The 14,652-nt window shown below is 35.6% G+C and overlaps 2 protein-coding genes across 3 annotated transcripts; one reads left to right on the top strand and one right to left on the bottom strand.

The window, feature by feature from the left end:
- Positions 1-1,144: 1,144 nt before the first annotated feature.
- ctsba (cathepsin Ba) lies at positions 1,145-5,166 on the bottom strand. Its single transcript, XM_058748837.1, has 10 exons — positions 5,011-5,166; positions 3,707-3,830; positions 3,493-3,578; positions 3,199-3,313; positions 2,993-3,108; positions 2,674-2,759; positions 2,458-2,604; positions 2,031-2,147; positions 1,811-1,939; positions 1,145-1,625 (listed from the first exon to the last, which is right to left on the bottom strand). The coding sequence occupies exons 1-10, from the start codon at positions 5,019-5,021 to the stop codon at positions 1,552-1,554; spliced, it is 1,005 nt and encodes a 334-aa protein (XP_058604820.1). The 5' UTR covers positions 5,022-5,166; the 3' UTR covers positions 1,145-1,551.
- Positions 5,167-5,486: 320 nt separating this feature from the next.
- xkr5b (XK related 5b) lies at positions 5,487-14,509 on the top strand. Of its 2 annotated transcripts, none has more exons than XM_058748835.1 (7): positions 5,487-6,120; positions 6,875-7,058; positions 7,790-7,962; positions 9,070-9,249; positions 9,464-9,633; positions 10,287-10,398; positions 12,604-14,509. In XM_058748835.1, exons 1-7 carry the CDS (start codon positions 6,030-6,032, stop codon positions 13,350-13,352), a joined length of 1,659 nt encoding a protein of 552 aa, XP_058604818.1. In that variant the 5' UTR covers positions 5,487-6,029; the 3' UTR covers positions 13,353-14,509. The 2 variants fall into 2 exon arrangements, with proteins under 2 accessions (XP_058604818.1, XP_058604817.1); XM_058748834.1 differs by having other exon boundaries at positions 5,496-6,120; positions 9,070-9,282; positions 12,604-14,507.
- Positions 14,510-14,652: the final 143 nt, after the last annotated feature.

The raw sequence follows: 14,652 nt of genomic DNA, 5'->3' as shown, positions 1-14,652 counted from the left end.
ACCAGAGGAAAAAACGCCCATATTTACGTTAATATTTTTAATATCTGTTTGCACTTTGCTTAGAATAAACGGTTAATATTTGAATCCTTGCGTTCATTCGAGCGCTCAGTCATATGGCCAGAACGCGATCATAGAAATCATATGTCCCTCTGTAATGCAGCTCTGAGATTAATTGTACTCTGATACTACAAAGTTGTACTGTACTTAAATGGAACAAATACACGATTTCTTACCAAGAGTTGCTGAACAATGAATCAAAGGAGCATTGCTTTATCACAATCGTGTTTCGTACAACATTCATGGAGTGAGCACGTATAAATTCAAGCAGATCGGAAATTATGAATCTGTCATCTATACAAATACAAATGACAAAGGCAATTTTTGGTCAAGTTGTTTATTTTCATTGAGCTACTTTCACTATCATCACTGTGTTGTTTCTAAGCTGAAAAGCAGAAAATTGCGCTTCATTTCAGATCTGTTTTTCACTCCGGACATGAGAGCAGATAGTCCGTCACACAGCAAGCGTTCTCCTTTCTAATGTGTTTTTAACTGTATAATGGAAATTTTAACTTTATACCTCCACTATTACCCAGTCTCTACTGTAGTGTCGGTGTCCCCAAATCACAGAATGTACCGTTGCCGACATCATCACGTTCACGTTCTGACGACCCGACCTCTGGACGTGATGACGTAGACGCAAAGTAATCGGTTTAAAGTGTTTACATGGCAGGATTTTAATTTTGTTCGGTTTATAGAAAGGTTTATCCCACCCCTCTCAAACCGATTACAATTTCATTCGGTTTGGGCATTTTTATTCCGATTGAGGTGTTTATATGGAGCATTTTCATTCGGATTGGACTTTTAAACCGAATACAATGCTCCATGTAAACGCACCTATTGCCATAAGTGAATAATTTAACTACGCAGTATTGCACTTCCAAGGAGACAGATCACTCATGCTACATTTCCAGTACAGATTTCTCATAGCAATAGAGCCTCAGCTTTCTATACGAAGTGCGAAACCCCACATTTTCACCTTTAGGTCTGAAATTCCTTTTTCCCCATTCTCTACCTACAGTAGTTATTTAGTTGGGAAAAAAAAAAAAAAAAAGTTGCAGATGATTAAAAAGTCATGACAAGTACATACTGTGGTTTTAACATTTATTACATTTTAGACCGTGCATTAAAAATTACACAAAATCAAGTAAAAACCATTCAACCTAAATAAGCAAATTTAAAAAAAAAAAAAACACATGTCAAACATACTGGGTAAAGGTGGCTGAGGCATCAAGTTGTGCTGAAATTTTATAGACGTGGTCCAAAACTGACACCAGTGACCTGGACTAGTTAACATTTTGCAACGCATAATGTCATGCCAGTTTGAAAAACGTACCCGATCGAGGATCCCGGTCTAAAAAGACTCATATAAAACTCACTGATTAACAATGTAAAATGGCCATAGACGATGGCAGTCAGCTTAAGCTGGAGACATTCAATGTCTACGTTTTGACCAGGGAACTCATTTCAGATCTCCTCGTGTCTTTTTGGTGGTTACTGTGGGATTCCAGCCACAATTTCAGATTCAATGCCACAGTGGTCCTCACCTCGGAGAATCTTGAAATATCCTGAAGTGGCAACAAAAACAATTGGGTCAATGAAGCAAACTCCTGTACATTTTGTAAATCAAATCTGGAAATATGTTGGTACAAAAAAAAACCATGAACACTTCCTTGGCAGTTTATAGGATTGGGTAACAAACTGCAGACAATAGGAGTATTTTAGTCTTCATACAAAAGAAAGTGACCCTCACCATTATCACCCCAGTCAGTGTTCCAGGAGTTAGCAGCAAGCCAGTAGGGGACACCATTCTCCTCTCCCCAGCCCAGGATCTTAATGGCATGACCACCTAGTGCAGAGCCACTCACGTGCTGATATACACCTACAAAAGGGAGTAAAGAACCACCAAATTGTCAACCGTTCCATGTTATTAGTACTCTTGCCATGTACATGAATAATGGACAGAAACCAACCAGATTTATACAGCAGGAAGTCCTCATAGACCGTGAAAGCTCCCTCTACTGGGCCATTCTTGTAGAGCTCTTTCATAATGTCCTTCTGATTAGATGGGACACTATAGGACGTCTTTCCTGCAGTGACAAACAAGGACCAAAAATAAGTTAAATGAATTAATCTTTTGACAGCATTCAGAAAAAAAAAAAATAAATCCTGACTTTAAACCCAAAATTCTCGAACAGGCTGGAACCACAAGGAACCATGAAGTAAGGAACAGCATTATAACAAAAGTGCTGGGGGCCTTTAAATATTTCTGTGGACAATGGGGAGGCTTGGAGGAGTCAAATAGGTTTAACCACTGATCTAAATTGATGTCGGACTTGATTCAAATAAGTAACGAGGGTGAAACCTGTACTGAACTATTTGGGTTCAGTGAATTCTTACCAAAGTATTTGTCCTGCTTGTAAGAGGGGCTGTAGCCAGTTTCACAGGACATGTCACAGTTAGGAGTGTCTCCACCCTCTCCAGAACAAGGAGGGCGACTGCCATTCACATGATGCTCACAGGGTTCAATGGTGTACGGACGACAGCCTAAAAAATAAGGTTATTGAGTTAAAGGTTTCCAAATGCAATAAACAAAACAATGATAAAGTCACTAACCAATATGGGAGTTATACAGTCCACCAGTGACCAGACCATCTGAGTTCCAGAAACTCCAAGCAGCAGAAGGGTATCCACCATTACATCTGAGATTAAAAAACAAAATTAACATAGTGCCACTTTTATTGGCACAAAAAAAAAAAAAGCTTTAAAAACAGTCTGGTAGTGTGATCCTCAGTCATATGCTGCATGTCAAGCAACTAATAAAAATAAAATTTGCATTTAAAGCCAGCATACTTGCCTAGTGTTATCCTGAATGCATTAGCATACACAAGGTCCTCCTATAGCTGCAGTGACATTACAGCATTGTCCAACTTACCCCATACCACAGCTGTCACAGCAGGTAAGCAGGTCCTGAGCGGAGATCTCCACACTCACTTTGGCATTGCTGTGGATGCATACTCTGTCAGATATGGCTTCAGCAGCCCCAAATGCCTACGAAAAGAATGAAGAACCCCAGTAAAAATGAAATGTACAAATAACAGATCCAAGGTCATACTGCATCCACCAGAGAGAAGAACTCACCCAGCATGACCCGCAAGACCCCTGGTCTCTGATCTCTTTAAGAGTGGGGCAGTTGGGCCACTGCTCTCTGGCATCAAAGTTAGTGGGGAGCTTGAAGTAATCAGCATACTGTACCCTGGTTAAAGATGAAGCAAAATCTGTTACATCAGAACGTAGAACTGAAAGCAATAAGCATTAGGAAACAAAGAACAGCATCATATGACAAAGGATTCATATGTATAAAATGACTGCAATGTTAACTAGTTGCACTTCCCTTTTTAATCCTCCACTCACACAAAATTCAACTGAACTCACATGACAGGGAGTCTGGGTCCTTTCAGCAAAGTCCCACACAGCCTCTTCACATAGCTGTAGTCCACATCATGGAAGTTGTGCCCAGCCTATAGGTGACAATTAAGTTTGATGTGAAATTACGCAAGAAAGGGAAAGAAAATGTCTTTCCAATAGTGGCTCATTTATCCTCACTAGGATGCGGTTTAGGGTATCAGCGAATAGAACAGCTTCTTACCTTCCAAGTAGTGTTTGCTTTATTGATGAAATTGACCATCTCATGGGAGAGGGGAGCGAGGCGAGGACGAGCCCAGCTAACCGAAAGGGCTGAGATCACGCACAGGAAAGCCAGCCGCCACATTCTGAAACAAAATTCAATTAATCTCACTTGTATACAGAAAAGAGGCTTTAGGTGTAATTCTAGCAGTCCAAAAATCCCACTTTAAACTATTTTAATATCAACTGCAGCTAAAATGCTGCATCTTAGTCCATTTCATGTACCGGTCCAACAATTTGTTTTTAGTTTTAAACATCATAGCCTTAAATCAACAACAGTCAGGTGACCCATCAAGAACACTTCAATCAGGTGAAACAGATCACTGACTACAGTAGGGTCATCTCCTGACTGTGGTCATGCAGAAGTGAGAGCTTTAGACATCTTAAACATGGCCAAGATTCCTAATGGTTACACAACCAGACAAACTAGCCTCGGTTAACTACTCCGGGTATAGTCTACAATTTAGCCCTTAACTCAGAGGTTTAACAGCAGACGTGGTTTTAATCAACGTTACTTCCCTATTCCCCATTACTTGCCATAATCTTGACAACTGTAGTGAATTTTCACAAAGCACCAATATCATTGTCATACATGCTGGGATGCACTTCCTTTAAAAGGTCTATAATGACAAACAATCATAAGACGTGAATGAGTCAGCAAGTTCAAGGAAAGCCAGCCCACTCCGATCTGCTGTAATCTCGACGACTTGTAAAATACTGCTTTAAGTGGTACGAACAAAGTCAGAAGGCAATTATATTGTAAATAACGCAAATATAAGATTGTTTGCGGCATTTAAAAGTACCCACTTTACTGTAGTATCGTGAGACGTAAAATATCTGAGGCAACTTGTTTGAAACCTAATAGTGTATTTGTAAGAAACGAGCAGCGTAATATCAGTTAGAGCAACTGAAGCATTCACATGTAAAACATAAGCTCTGGTTTCCATTTCTCCTGCTTTCGTTTTTAACTTCAGGCCTGGTTTACATAAGCGAACAATGAAACCATATTTTAAAGTCAAAAGGAAGTCGCTGTAAGCTTTTAACATTATGTTTCATAGAGCAGGAAGTGCCTTTGAAATAAAGTCATACTACAACCTGATGAAATGTTTCGCATTATAATTTTCATATGATAATAAAAGACATGCAGCGGCCGTGACCTTTTTTTTTCAATATCTATCTGGAGGTCAAATTATAAACAAAACAACAAGACATAACAATAATCTACGTCTCGTGATTTAAAAGCAGATTTTAAGAACAAAGACCTACCTGTCTTTCATCGGCTGGCAATTGTTCTCTTTGAAATGTGTGTCTCGCTCCCCAAAAGTCACACTGAGCGGAAATCAACAACAGTTTAGGAGCAAACTGAAGGCTTTATAGAGCAACGACAGATCACGTGATAGGTCATGTGCGCTTGGGGTCTCATGACTCTCACGTGATTAAATCTCTTTATTTGTGTAATCACAGTAGCTTACTGTTTGTTAATTTGGTATGCAAATGTGATGAACAGTATGGAAACCATGGAAACCATGCTCTGGTAAATCATAATGGCAGAAATCATAAACTACGGCGTTAAGGGTCTAATTTTCTACGTCTTATTACTGACATTTTATGTCACATTTATGACTTTTAGGTCATAATTTCGAAATTTTGTCATAATTTAAACTTTTATCTCATAATTTCGACTTTTAACTGTAATTAACTTAACTCATTTTAGATTTAGATTATTGTAGATCCTAGATTCCTACATAAGCAAGGCTGTTTTATTTATTTATTTTTAATGTAAGCAATAATTGCATACAGAACATATTGCAGATTGCAGACCACAAACAAATCTAAGGGGTGAAATCCAAGAGATCACACATAGGCAAAATATAATAATAAAATGAAACAAAAAATAAAGAAAATAAATACAGTTATTTAATAAACCAAAAGAAGCTAAATAGAGATCAAGAAAACAGGTTTAAAAAAATCACCTAACGTACATAAAACCCCCTTAAATTATGAATAAGTAAAAAACTCAAATAAAATATTAAAACACCCAAAATGAGAGCAAACAGTCCAAGTTTTATTAGCTTTTTAACACACATATATATTTATTTTAATTCATCCTAAATTATTTTGGAAAGGAGAAAAGCTTGGGTTAATTTTAATATATTACATGTGTTTCGCTGCGTGACGTCACATTGCGCGGCAGCCTCCAAATTAAAACCTGATCAGAAAGACATGATCGCGCACAGCTCACCGAACAATACCACAAACTCTGAAAAATACGCTTTAGTGCAACGATGCAGAATCGAAAGGGAAGTGCGATCATATGGAGTCACGTCTGCCTCTACTCTTTTTCAGGAGTCATTGTTTTATTGGAGAAAGCGGCACGTAAGTTATTTTCCGATGAATCATTCCTTTCCAAACCGCTGTCTCTGCTTACTGAACATATTTTGCCAACTGCATCGACATGTGGATGTGGGTTTTGCCTGTTTGTTCATGTTGTATCATGAGTTCAGTTTTGTTATTGCTGCTATGGTTTTACAGCATTTGAGCGCCTTTTTCATGAATGGAGAGCAGAGGGCGTGCTCTGTCTGTCACACAGAAGAAAGAGTGGGACGCTAACAAATGTTTAAAACAACTTCGAATAAAATACTTAACAGATTGTTAAATCATTAGTTTGTGCATTCAAATTCGCATTTTACATGTTTGTGAAGGACTTGTTAGTGTACTAGTTGTTCATTAAAAAGAAATGTAAAATACCATTTATCTTTTATATATATATATATATATATATATAATTGATTTATTTTTTGCTGTGCAATCACACCAATATGTTGAAGACAAGTAAAGATGATTAAAGATTAAATGCTTTCAAATGTATTTGATCCGAATATAAACACGTCTTTTACATAGTTCCACCTAAACACAATAAAGCAATATTCTCTACAAGAAAAATAAAAGAGTCATTGTACAAACTTTACAGACAAAAGTCAGTCAGTGTTGATTTAGTACTTTGTAAAGTCAATCAATAATGAAATAAGTTCAGTTATAAGCAGCTCTACAGAAGACAATAGTGTCGTTATTCAGCTGGAGTCAGTTCAGTGTTGTTGTTGAAAATGGACTCTGTTGTTTATGTCTTCAGTTGTACTGTGCTTTACTCACTACCTCTGGATGGGAAAGGAGCTGCTGGCCTGGCTGACTCTGGCTCTGTGTCTACCTCTCACGCTTGTGCAGCTGCTCAGTCTGAAGTGGTACATCACTGATGCAGAACGATCCAAGCCCTCACTTCTCCTTGTGCACTGTCTGCATCTGGGCATCTATCACAGGTCAAAAACATTCTGTCATTTAGAACTGTTTTAATTCAGTTGAAAAGAATGAGGTGGAAAACTACTGAATTACTGTACATTATAATGGCAGTGATATATAATTGAGTGAATTCATGAGAACATGTTAAGGTCACATTTAACTCTTAAATCATGAAAAGGTCACAATGTAAAACATCTTAAAGGTCATATAATAGGCTTTATATTAGTGCTGTGATTAATCGCATCCAAAATAAAAGTTTTTGTTTTGTTACATATTTATTATGTATATATAAATACACACACATACAGTATATATTTTGAAAATATTTACATGTCTATTTATATTCATATAATTTATATTATACATAAGTATATTTAATATATAAAAATTAAAATTTTCTGAAATATATACATGCATGTGTGTGTATTTATATATACATAATAAATATGTAACAATTTTTCTGAAGGATCATGTGACACTGGTGACTGGAGTAATGGCTGTTGAAAATTAACTTTGACAACACTGGAGTAAATTATATTTAAAATGTATTAAAATATAAAATGGTTATTTTAAATTGTAATATTATTTCACAATTTAACTATATTTTTGATCAAAAACTTTTTGAACTGTAGTGTAATATCCCATTGTGGTTGAAATATGACCTGAGCATGTTCATATCAGGTTTCACCCAATGATATTATTTATCACTTGTTTCTGAGATGTGTGCATATTTTTTTTTTTATGTTTGCAGGTTATGGTGCTGCATGAAGTCTCAGGGTGGGCAGGTTAAGTTTGGTGCATTATTAATGCAGCAGGCTGATGTGTCTGCTCTGTGCCTGATCGAGGCCCTGACATTTAGCCTGCCTCAAAGTCTACTGCAGACCTACAGTTTATTCACCTTTCACCCTGGCTTTCTGTCACCAGGTACACAACTTCCCATTGGCACAGAACAGAACTAGCGTCACATCAACAGTTTTCTGTGGAAGTAATAAATTAGTCAGTGACTATGATTGAATGAGTCACTGAGCAATAAAAAAAAAGTTTTGTTGTGCTTTTGTAAATGTTATTATGGTAACACAAGACATACTGTACTATGCAATTGTGAATTAATAATTCTTGCTGTGCACAATACTTAAAGTTACCCAAAAATGAAAATTTTACTCATCCTCTGGCAGTTCAAGATGTAGATGAGTTTGTTTCTTCATCAGAACAGATTTGTTGACATTGCAGCATTATATCACTTGTTCACCAATGGATCCTCTGCAGTGAATGGGTGCCGTCAGAATGAAATTCCAAACAGCTGATAAAAACATCACAACAATCCACACAACACCAGTTGATCAAATAATGTCTTGTGAATTAATGTGTTCTGGCTCCTCTATCCATAATGTTGCTTTCTCCAGTTAAAAGTCTGAATCAGGAGAGAAATGTGTGCAGATCAAACACCACTCAAAAGCAAAAACAGTCCTAAACAAATATTTTGGTGAATTCTGATGTGAGAGGAAAACTCGGTGGACGTTTTCACTGAAAGAAGCCTTGTTATAGATTATGGACTGGTATTTTGTCCAGAATTGGCATTTTTAAAGTTAAATTATGGATTTGTTTCTTACAAACACACAGATTTTCACTTCAGAAAATGTTAATTGATGGACTGGAGTCGTGTGGATTACTTGTGAATTACTTATGTTTTTATCAGCTCTCTCATTCTGACGGCACCCATTCACTGCAGATGATCTATTGGTGAGCAAGTGATGTAATGCTAAATTTCTCCAAATCCGTTCCGATGAAGAAACAAACTCTTCTACATGTTGGATGGTCTAAAGCAGTGATCCTCAAATCTGGCTCGCGAGATCCACTTTCCTGCAGAGTTTAGCTCCAACCCTGATCAAACTCACCTACCTGTGATTTTCTAATGATCCTGAAGACATTGATTAGCATATTTTAAAATATTTTTGGGTAAACTGTTTCTTGAATCAGTTTCATAGTCACAGGAAACTGTTTATTCCCTGGATCTCTTTAACTTTTTTACAGTGGTCTTATGTGTCGGGCTGAGCCTGCTGAATGTGTCCTGGTTTCTGGTCCTGTACAGCCGCTCATGCTTTCTGCTCCGTCCCGGTCACTTGCACATGACTCCCGCTGCAATGCTGTGCCAGCTCATATGGAGAGGGGGCATGCTGGGTGCCAGGGTGGCCAGCCTCATGTTCTTCTGCAGTACGTTTCACTGGTGGTTCTGTGGAGTCGTGGGTGAGCCAAGCTTTGTGTTTTTGTGTAGACAAATCCTGCACACACTAAAGCTCTCACAGTTAGTTTGCGTGACAGCCATGAGTGCTTTTAAGTAATTTGTCATTGCTCAGCTCTTACCTGGAAAGGGATGACTTGTTAATAACTGCCTGCTTTGTGGTTGTCTCTTTAAATCCCTGCTCAGGTTTCCACTGGCTCATTATGACATTCTGGCAAGTGTCCCAGCAGACAGACATATGCATTAACCGTGCTTCCTGGCGGCTCTTCAACTTCATCTTAGGGGCAATGCACATTTTCCTGTTTCTTAACGTTAAAGATGGGCCTTCTCGGTATCGCATGACTGGATTCTATTTGGTTGGTCCCTCTGCACTGCAGTGTTATTTTAGTGTTATTTTTATACTTTTATAGTATTTATTAATATTTTTAATTAGCTTTTGTTTGCAGTTTTCAAGTTTTAGTAATTTTATTATGTTTTTGTCATTGATAATTTTTTTTTGTTGTTATTTAAAAATATTTTTAAAATATACATATATATTATTTAAATATTCCTATTTACCTTTTAGCTTTTATTTGTATTTAATTTTTAGTTTGAATGATTTTAGTACTTCACTTGGCAACTTAAATTTTAAAAGAACATTTCTAATTTTCATTAAAGATTTTCATGCAATATTTAATAATTTAATTTCATTAATATTTTTAATTGTAATCATTTTTATCTGTCTGTCTATCTGTCTATCCATCCATCCAATATTTTATTTCACCTTTATTTTAATTAACGAAAATTATTTTTAATAGTTCTAGATAACAGTAATAAAAGTGTATGGGCAATCTTCAGAATATTGAAACATTGCTCAAAATGTTTAGGAAACTGCCAGGAGTGTGTGAAATGCTGCAAGGCTGTTTTCACTTTTATAGCTCATATCTTTGTTAACATGCAGTATTTATTTTTTTATTTCTGTTCACTGATTTCAAAGATCAATGATCCAGAGCTTTTATCTGTGTTGTAGCTAATGTTGCTGGAGAACACGTTCCTTCTGCTTCTGGCATCAGACTCGCTCAGCGGGATTTCGTGGGACAGCATGAGTGTTCCTCTGAATGTCTTATGCAGCTTCCTTATCGGTAAAGATTAAGAATACACTAATATAAAAATGCCTGATCTTGATAATTATTATAATTATATTTGTCTAAATAAATTAAAAATTAAGACTGAAATGCTACAAGTGGATCACTATATTATAATCAGTGCTGGGTAGTAGCCAATTACATGTAATCTGGACATGTAATCTAGTTCCAAAAATTAAGTACTTGTAATTTGATTATATTACATTTTAAAATACTCATAATCAGACTACAGAAATTTTTATTGATTACATATTATTCACATGGTCACATGACATGCAAGTAAATAGGTATAATATTTTAATTTAACATTATGATTTAATTTATTATTAGATTTTCATTAAACTCATGCAGTTCCTTCAGTTTTGGAAACTTTGACGTAATATAATGTTTAATGCACTTCATGTTTTTAATAACAACGAATGGACTATTTTCTCTTTGTATTTTTATATCAAAATGGTACAAGATTATCCTATTCAGAGCAATGTGATATACAAGTTAGGTCAAAAGTAATCTAAAAGTAATTAAAAAGTAGTTTGATTATATTACCTGAAATGTGTAATGTAATTGATTACGTTACGAACTACAATTTTTGTCATGTAATTTGGAATCAGTAACGTATTACAATTTCTAAGTAATCTATCAAGCACTTATTATAATGTAATGTATAAAAAAAAAATGGATATTCATTCTGAGATTTACTAATGATTGTATTATTATTATTATTATTATTGGGCTAGTTCACCCAAAAATGAAAATTCTATCATTAATTACTCACCCTCACGTTGTTCCAAACCCGTAAGACCTTCATTCATCTTCAGAACACAAATTAAGATATTTTTGATGAAATTCGAGAGCTTCCTGACCCTAGACAGCAATGGAACTGAGACGTTCAAGGTTCAGAAAGATAGTAAGGACATCATTAAAATAGTCCATGTGACAACAGTGGTTCAACCGTAATGCAATGAACGCCAACTCCTGCGTCAGCAGAATCACACGCATGTGTCGTGGTACTCTCATGAATGCGCGTCAAAGACTGACATGGAAGAGAACAAATTGTTGAATAAAGTCATTATTTTAGTTCTCTTTGCGCACAAAAAGTTTTCTCGTATCTTCATAACATTATGGTTGAACCACTGATGTCACATGGACTATTTTATCAATGTCCCTACGACCTTTCTGTGCTTTATTTATTTATTTTTATTTATTTATAGACTCATTGAGATTAAAAATCTCTTTTTCAATTGTGTCCTGGCCAAGACAGGCAGCAGTACAACCATACATACATATAAACATAAAATACACAAAAATAATAATAACATAAAACAACTGAAATAACAAACTCTTTAAAGTCAACCACAATCCTTAACACATCAGGCAAAACATCTACAGCCAGATGTGGCTGCCTCCAAGTCAGTTAACATCCTTTTAAAAGCGACCAATGAGACCAACTTATTGAGTTTCATGGATTTCTGTAACTTGTTCCATGTAGAGGGAGCAGAATACTTAAACACCTTTTTTCCAAGCTCAGTTCTAACCTTTGGAACAGACAAAAGGAAAAAATCCTGGGAACGAAGATTGTAAGTCCCGATATTATTTACACTGATGTAGGTCAGAAGATAGGATGGAAGTAGACCTAAGATAGCCTTATATATAAAGATATACCAGTGTTGAAGTCTCCGCGTTGCTAGAGAAGGCCATCCAACAAGTTCATACAGTTCACAGTGGTGAGTGAGGACTTTAAAACCAGTGATGAACCTTTGAATGTGTCAGGTGTGTTGCTGTCTATGGGAGGGTCAGAAAGCTCTCAGATTTAATCAAAAATACCTTAATTTGTGTTCAGATGATGAACGAATGTCTTGCGGGTTTGGAACGACATGAGGGTGAGTAATTAATGACAGAATTTTCATTTTTGGGTGAAATATCCCTATCCCTAACAGTGTTATTAAATCATTAGTGTTTTTAAGCATTGCTGTTAGATGATGCCAAGGTAATCTGAATGGAAAATAAGCATGCAAAATTAAATATCCAATACAGATACTGATCAATTAAAAAAAAAAAAATCTAATATCACCTGAGAACCAATTTGCTATATATATATATATTTGTTGATATATATTGTTATAAGAAAAATAACAATAAAAAAAGCTGATGTAGTGTAATGTAACATTACAAATATAGTTTGCTCTATTCTCTATTTTCTAGGTGTGATTTTTGTTGTTCTTTACTACCGATTTCTTCATCCAAAATCTACGGAGATCCTCCAGAGTCTGAGACTCCAAATGAGCCTGACAACTATTGACAGAACAACCGACATGGACTGCAAGGACACAACACTCGAATCCTCCACACACAAGCATGGCACTTTCTCAGCGACTGGTTTTGCTCCTGACAAGCAGGCAGGAGGTTCTTCTGTTCAGCCTCTAGAGGGCGACCGGCACCATCATCATATGCTAATATGTCTGGCTCTCAAAACTGGAAACACAGACAAGATTAACTGCATGTATGGAGACAGAGGGCTTTCAGTCATTCTGGAGACTGATGATGCACCCGACATAGACTCTGGAGGGGACGGTCGTTACCAGCCAAACATGGAAGCAGGTGAACAATCTAAAAGCTGTCCAGTTGAAAACCGTGAGGGATTTTCTGTTGCTGAAGTGAGACAACAGTCTCCAGAGAAGGGTGCAGTGTATAACACCTGCCCTGCGGACTGCAGTAGCACTGTTTACTTTAGTGCAGAACCCCACTCCTCTTATAGTGTCAGCGATGCTACGTTAGATAAAGAGAGTATGGCTGTGATCAGTCCCATTATGAATGGAGCTGCGCTGCACCTGACTGCCAAACAGCTGTTCAACAGGAACCCATGTTATACCTCAACTCCAATACCAGACCTCAAAACAATGCAGAGTACAAGTCCTCGACCAGGAGGGGTGAGAAGACAGGTACATTTTTAATACTAGGTATTATTTGGGATAAAGCTGGTAAATATTTTCATTTTGCTAGGTTTATGCAGGCCTTAAAGATTTTTAATTCACACCATGGCACAATTTAAGGCCTTAAATCAGAGCAGAAATCTTAAATTCATAAAGTCATGGAAATAAATGTTGCGTGAATTGCAAAAAATCTGTATTTTTCCACTGTATTTTTGTTTTCCAATACAAATGTCTAAATATCCTTTAAGCAAGATACATTTACTTGAGATGCAAATGTAAAATTTAGTGTTGAAAAATGTAACAAAATTAAGTGTTTTTGCTTTAAACAAGAACATATATCTATCAGGTATGGTATGAAAACTTGTTTTCCTTTTAAGTTGTTTTGTTTTTTGAGCCCATTTGCAGATATTTGTACTTGTTTTAATCAAAAAGTTACTTCATTTTGATCAAATGAAGAGCAAGACTGTATATTATATAATTTTGCTTCACAAGTAAATGTATTTTGATTTAAGAATCTTTAGAGATTTGCATTGGAAAATAAGACAAAAATACTGAAGATGAATATCACATTTTTGCAGCATGATCAGAAGGTACAGTAAGTTATTTCCATATTTTAGTGGTTGGAAGCAGAGCTATTCAAGCCTTAAGCCTTTTTTATTTTTTATTTTTAATTAAAAAGTATAATGACGATCAGTTGAAGTGTTGCTAATACAACTCATTACAGTTCCAATTTTCAATTTATTCATTACATTTTCTTTAAGTGGTCATTAAAAAGTCTTTTGTTTACCTTCATTAAACCTGTAAACTCTGGTTTATTGTTAGCAAATATCATAACCACTATAAGCAGTTTTCTGTATCTGCAGTTTGGTACCATTAGTTATAAGCTCAGTGAATTAAAATTGGTTTACATTTACTATAAATTACATTGACATTTTACTTGCTGCTCTTTTTTTTGTTTTGTGTGTTTTGTTTACCATAATGTTTGATACATTTCTATGGTTTTATATATATTTTTTAATGTATTTTTTATTTTTTTTATATATTTTGTATAATTTGATCTCAATTTTATTTGATCAAGTATATGCAAAGGGAACACTTAGTATTTTGTAACAAATGTTATATTTATGGTTAATCTGTGGAGAATATAGTGTTTTTAATAATTTTATAAATCATTGTCAAAATGATGACACATTCTGCATTTACACTTTTTTTTTTTTTAATTTTTCAAAAACTTTTTTTTTATTATTTGTACTAATATAAAGCATAGTCATGTACCATTTAATGCTAATTTAGACAAATCTTTATACATTTTCTTTCTATT

The sequence above is a fragment of the Onychostoma macrolepis genome, chromosome 17 (genome assembly GCF_012432095.1).
Source record: "Onychostoma macrolepis isolate SWU-2019 chromosome 17, ASM1243209v1, whole genome shotgun sequence".
NCBI lineage: Eukaryota > Metazoa > Chordata > Actinopteri > Cypriniformes > Cyprinidae > Onychostoma > Onychostoma macrolepis.
The sequence above is the reverse complement of the archived record's forward strand: the minus strand, read 5'-3'. Positions and strand labels throughout refer to the sequence as shown.